Source organism: Mauremys reevesii, linkage group 11, assembly GCF_016161935.1.
Source record: "Mauremys reevesii isolate NIE-2019 linkage group 11, ASM1616193v1, whole genome shotgun sequence".
Lineage (NCBI taxonomy): Eukaryota > Metazoa > Chordata > Testudines > Geoemydidae > Mauremys > Mauremys reevesii.
In genome coordinates this window covers 45,922,488-45,928,487 of record NC_052633.1, presented here as the reverse complement: position 1 = coordinate 45,928,487, position 6,000 = coordinate 45,922,488, and the positions used below count along the sequence as shown (strand labels likewise).

Below are 6,000 nucleotides of genomic sequence, written 5' to 3'. Positions count from 1 at the left end.
GAGAACTGGTCTGACTTAGGTGAGTCAGGGCACTCCATAGCCAGAGAGGAAGAGGCAGGATTAGGCCCTCTGCATTACTATATACAATACACAGAGAACTGCCCTGATATTCGACTCCTGGATTCATTACCTATTTTCTGTAATATATTGTTTCCTGAAATTGAAAAAGCCGTACACGGGAAATGCAATCTGGACACACAGTACATAGATACATTTTTGTAAATCAAAATGAAAATTATCCATGCAAGTCAAATTACTTAAATTACATTTTTAATGTATGTCAGATACACAAATACAAAAAAAAATGTTATGAACATTCTTTTATTTACTTAGTTTAACTCTTCAGTGAACAGAAGTACATGTATTAATAATGTTTTGCCCTTTCTCCAGGTCCAGCCTTAGGTCAAAACATCACCCATGACAATAGCAAAAAAAGACTTTTCCATCCTCTCCGCTGCCCCTCCTCCTTCCCCACCACATGGACACTCAGAGTTTGAAAAAGGAAAAAAGGGTTGTAAAAGTTTGCTAAAAGTATCTACAAGATAACAAATATTACCATCCAACTAAAAGGATAAACCCCACTCCTGGAGTTGGGGGAAAATGCCACTGGTCTCTGATCAACATTTTATAATATGCTGTATGACCTCTGGGAAGCTTGCAGCACATATTTTAATTAAAAATAGCTTTCAGCATGATCTGTATTTGAGAGGTCTCCTACAGAATGTAAGCTCTTCAGGGCAGGGACTCTCATATAGTGACTTGCACAATGGGGCCCATTAATTATAACAGTAAATAATCCGTGAGATTGGGTATTTTCTCTGTTCTGATGAATTCTTACTATAAAAAGTAGTTGATTGATTTTCATTCTGGCAAAAAGTGCCTGACTGAGAGCCCTGAAAACCTCTATGCACAGAACTAGTACAGCACAAGCAGCCTTCTTCACCACACTGCCTTGCCAACGTGCCTCTGGCCTGCCAGGGCTCCCTGCCAGGGGATGAATGAGTTCTGTAGTTCAGTCTGTGCATTAGGAGACACTGAACAGTGTTCACAGGGTAACAACATTCAAACACTACAGAGCTGTTCTATATATAAACTGGTGACCTAAAGATGAAAGGCTCTTCTTGCTATTACTGATCCATTGAGTCAGCCATTCTGAAATAGACCTTAAAAAGTGTTTAATAAAACAATAGGCATTTGGTTACTTTCGAGCTACCAAATGGAAGATGCTTTTTAATCTTTTAAAAATGATTCTGATTTTATACTTTTACTTTAAAACCAAACACAGAAGTAATATCTATTTTACCTTTACATTCTTTCCATGGTCCAAATTCTGCTATCCTTACTTGTGCAATAATCCTACTGAAGTCAGTGGGTAAAATCCTGGCTCCATTGAAGTCAATGGCAAAACTCCCAGTGACTTCAATGGAGCCAGGATTTTGCTCAGTGGGACTATTCATGTGGTTAAGGAAGCAGGATTTCATGCTATATGTAACTTTCACTGACTTCAGTATGAGTTAAGTGAATGGAAGGACTGCAGATCTGGGCCCTCTGCATATGCGTAGCTTCCACTATGAGTTGTGAAAGAATAGTGAAAAGTACAGATGCCTAATAAACTTATTCCAGTGATTAGATTTACAGTAAGCCTTTCACACTGCCATTATTTCATATGCTGTTATATTGTCTCATCTTATTTCTAAAGATGTTTTAAAAGTCTCTTTGAACACAAATATACATCATAGGTCTCAATCCATTAATGAATAGTGTTAATCAGCTTCTATCTGAACAAACAAACAAAACTTCCATTAACTAATAGCCAAGGTTCCATTGTAACTATTTTGGGGAAAGAGCTGAGATTTTAACAAATAAAATAAAATATATGTGCTGTAAGTTTCAGAGCAATATATACATCATTCTGGTGTGTTGGAATTTAGTCTGAAGTCTGGTTACTGAGGTAGAACAACTTGAACTGATTTCAAGCTGTTTAAAAGATATTCTGCAATTCAAATAGAGAGAGGTGACGACCGCAGAGCAATGGACATCTGTTTTTATGTCTCTCCGGACATTAAGGGCTCATCCATCCTTACCAATTGACTTCAGTAGACTTTGGATCAGGCCCAGAAAAACAGTTTTGAGTCAGAGCTACGTGATAAATCAATTCACACCAAATCCTGTATTTGCAATGTATGGACATAAAAGCTTGAAGTTGCACATGCTGTTGGAATAAATATTTATTTCAAAATGGCCACCTACAAGGATTTTTAGATCAAAATTTTGGTTTATTGAAGAGAAAAATATAGTTTTTGTTAGCCTGTCAATAGGTTAACATATTTTTTAAAAAATATTTTCAGATGGCATATGTGTCTGTCGTAAAAATAGTCTGCACTCTGAATCTCTTTACCATGGATTCCAGAAGGTTAAAACATTTCAGAAGAAACTAATACCTAGGTCAATACAGTATTTTTTTCTCTCTAAAAAAAATCTTGATAGTGTCATTAACATGTTATCACATCAGCTATTTTTTTTCAGTACTGTGCATGCCATCAGCATTTTTGACTAAGGGTCTATGGCAAGTAGTTAGCAACTCTAGTTAAAAACTGAGTTTTTAAGGTCCTTATTAAAGTCACCGCCATGAATACCAAGTGGAATTAGTAATTATTAACTGCTTATTTTGAAAAACTGTCTAAAAAGGCCAAATATATTCTCTTGTACTAGAATAAATGGACTTGCAGGTTAGAATACGCTGCTGCTATGGACACCTAAGAATCTCATTATTTGTATATGTGGTATCCACAAAACAATGCTATTATAGGTATGATAATTACAAATGTGCCTTATGTATTAAATTCTCTTCTATGCAAAGTGCTTGCACAATAGCCTGTGCAGCTCCTAGGCATATCCTGAAACCTAATTAGGATTAAGTGTTGTATAGGCCTTGTGTGGGATCTCTGCACAGGAGGTAGATTTTTCAGAACCCTCAGGGTCATCTTCAGGTTTAAAGCTGCTCTATTGAGTTTTCTGAACTATGACAAACATTTCTGTTTTGTACAAGAACCTCTCCACTAGAACTCAGAGGAAAGAGGAGGAAGTGATCTGACTGTGTTTAAACAGGATTCACTTTTGGCAGTGCCTTAGAATGGGTCCTTAAAGAAAAAGGTAGAACACCAAAGGGAGAAGAGTCAGGGGCAGGGAAGGAGACAGGCAAAGAAAGAGGGAAAGGCAAAGAGGTTGAGGAGATATTTTTGTAAGCTTTGGATCCATGTAAGCTAGGCTATATATTCAGTTGTTTCTGATTAAATCACTGTCCAGGCCCATAGTTTGGCATCAGGACCCTCTAGCCCTGCTTGCATTAGTCTTGTCATTCATAAATTCCTATCTTTTATTTTATGTAAGCCAACAGCGTAGACTGATTGTGTTTGGGCATGCACCATATGTGTGGCATTGTAGTGTGAACAACGTAAAGTCAAATTCACCATAAATAGCAAATACAAGTTAGACTCACCAAAATGTGCTTATTGATGGTGAATTTTTATTCTATTTGTGGAGCAAATTCCACAGAAATCTTCAGTGCTTTCTTCTTTAAGACTAATTTGTGGGTCTGAATGTTAAGTGTGTTTCTTTGTAATGTTCCTGTTAACTGCTGTATGACTAAAAATTATCTACAGTACCTTCAATACACACAAAATATATTTGCTCTAGCTGAATTATATCACTAAGATGTGCTAATAAACATCCATGTCATCAGTTATAAAGAAATAGCAACGAAATAGTGCTTTTATATATCTTGTCAGTAAAACTAATTTTCCAGTGTCTGAAGTGCTAATAGAAATCTGCAGTAATGTCCACTTTTTGCTTTTCTTGTTGCTTGTAAGTTACATTTTTAAATGTAGTTGTTGAGCCTCTGTACAGGGGATTTGTTCCCTAAAAACAACAAACAAACAAAAACAAAAAAAGAAAAATGCTAGTAAGTTAAATATAATTTTTCTTAAATCTGCCATTTGACCATTGACTCATTTGTACATGTGTGTAGATGCAACCCATTAACTTTAATGCTACCTTTTCAGCTTTAGAGCAGTGTGGGTCACCATCATGTAAATGATTCCTGACCTGATTCTGTCTGGTAATGCAAACCACACACAAACTCAGTAGTATCTTTTATTCCTTATATGTGGAAGTAATGTGCTTATTACTGCACTACAGAATATAGCACAGTAAATTTGTCATGTGAAGATCCACTGAAGATCGTAATATGGCATAACTATGATCAGTCTACACAGAGCATAACAAATCAATCCAGAACTAGGAAAAATGTAACAACAAACAAACTTGTTTCCCAGGTTAAAAAAAACAAATCTAGTCAAACAGTATGTTGCCAAAGATGTAGTTAATCATGTGTCTTACATTATTTTCATGCAGAGCATCATGACTGGATCATTCTAAAAGGAAAAGACTATACAAAGTGTTTTCTATAAAGGGTCATTTAAATTGTTTATGATGCCACCATTCCCCTACTTGATCTCTGCAGGCTACTCTTGATAGCAGATGTAACAGAGTGGCAGATCAGTCTAAAACTTCCCAGTTGTAATCACATATAACTATGAATAATCAATCAAATGACAGATTTATTATTTCTGGCACTCAGAACTATGGGCCAAGTAAAAGCAGCAAAAGATGTGTTTTAAAATGATAGTCAGAACACCATGTACACTTATTACAGAATGAAACACTTTATATACAGTAGAAGTCATGCATCAATACCCCTTCAGGCAAGTGTGCTTTGCTGGCCTGCACCTGTGGAATAAGATCCCTTCCAGTGGTATCAGCGGTTTTGTGCTATCTGAAACTACAGATATCCTTATTCTTGCCTTGAGGATTACAAAGCTGTCCAAATTCTTAACACACAGTCATTTACCACCCACAATGAGCTAGAGCACTCCTTCTCCCCTTGAGGCCAGTCCCTCACTGAACCACCTTCCTTACGTAGGCACCTAAAAGTTGCCTTCAGATGGCATTTCTGCTTTCAACATTGACACTGAAATGTGACTCCTCAATGTTCTCCATCACATTGCGGAATCCTTCAACTGTCTAATTACACAGATGGTATAATTATATTTTGCAGTACAGTTTCCTGAATTATTTTTGGGGGATTTTTAGGCAAATTCTCTCCATTCTTTTTCCACTTTTCCCTCATTCTTACAATCTTCGGGTGAATCCCCGATGCCCACTCTAGACCCACAGAAGCTGATTTCAGCTTTCTCAGCAGCTTGTCAATGTTATTATGACTTGAACTCTGGTCAGATGCAGCTACTTGGAGGTGAGGTGTCCTGGCTCTCATACTGATTCCCTCTGTGGTCTTAACTACCTCAGTTGTCTGTGTGCAAAATGACACTAATAATACTTTCCTACCTGAGGATTAGTTAGATGATGATGGAGAAGTGCTTTGAAAATGAAAGGTGCTAGATAAGTATTATTAGGTAATGCATATCCGTTCTGGCTTTAATTAATTACCAACCCATGTAACTTCTCAACATGTTATTTTCTGTTTTAGACTTTTTTTTTAAAAAAGAATCACAAAGTTTACACCTTAATTTCAATTATGTGCTAATCCTAGATAAAATGTTCTGTAGTCACTTTGGAGGGGAGGGAGGAATGATTCACCATTAAACTGCTCAGTTAATTATAAAGATAGTACTCATTTGTCAAGCCTGTTTTTTTCTATAAAAACACAAATTTGTGCCAATTAGTATATGTAATGTATATTAACATGATTTTTTTCATAGCTTCTTTTAATCACGTTTAAACAAAGCTGCAGCAACTCACTAATCTGCAGTTGATATTGCATGTCTTTTCAGGTCTGCTGGTTAACCCATTTTTACTGTTACCAACACACTGAAATGTTATGTAACAGTTTTCTATTTGAATAAAAATGTTCTCGCAAAATGCTGCTTTTATTCTTTTATATGCAAGTAGTAATAATGAGGCAGCTAAAGTGTTTGTTGACAT

General features: G+C 36.3%; 1 protein-coding gene across 3 annotated transcripts in view; it reads right to left on the bottom strand.

Annotated features, from left to right (window-relative positions):
* Positions 1 to 2,223: 2,223 nt before the first annotated feature.
* The window catches only part of ITGB6 (integrin subunit beta 6), a 47,914-nt gene continuing 44,137 nt past the window's right edge, over positions 2,224 to 6,000 (bottom strand). For all 3 annotated transcript variants that reach the window (XM_039495858.1, XM_039495859.1, XM_039495861.1), the window contains one exon: positions 2,224 to 3,918. In XM_039495858.1, the coding sequence (XP_039351792.1) occupies positions 3,817 to 3,918 (102 nt within the window). In that variant the 3' untranslated portion in view covers positions 2,224 to 3,816. The remainder of the gene's footprint in view (positions 3,919 to 6,000) is intronic.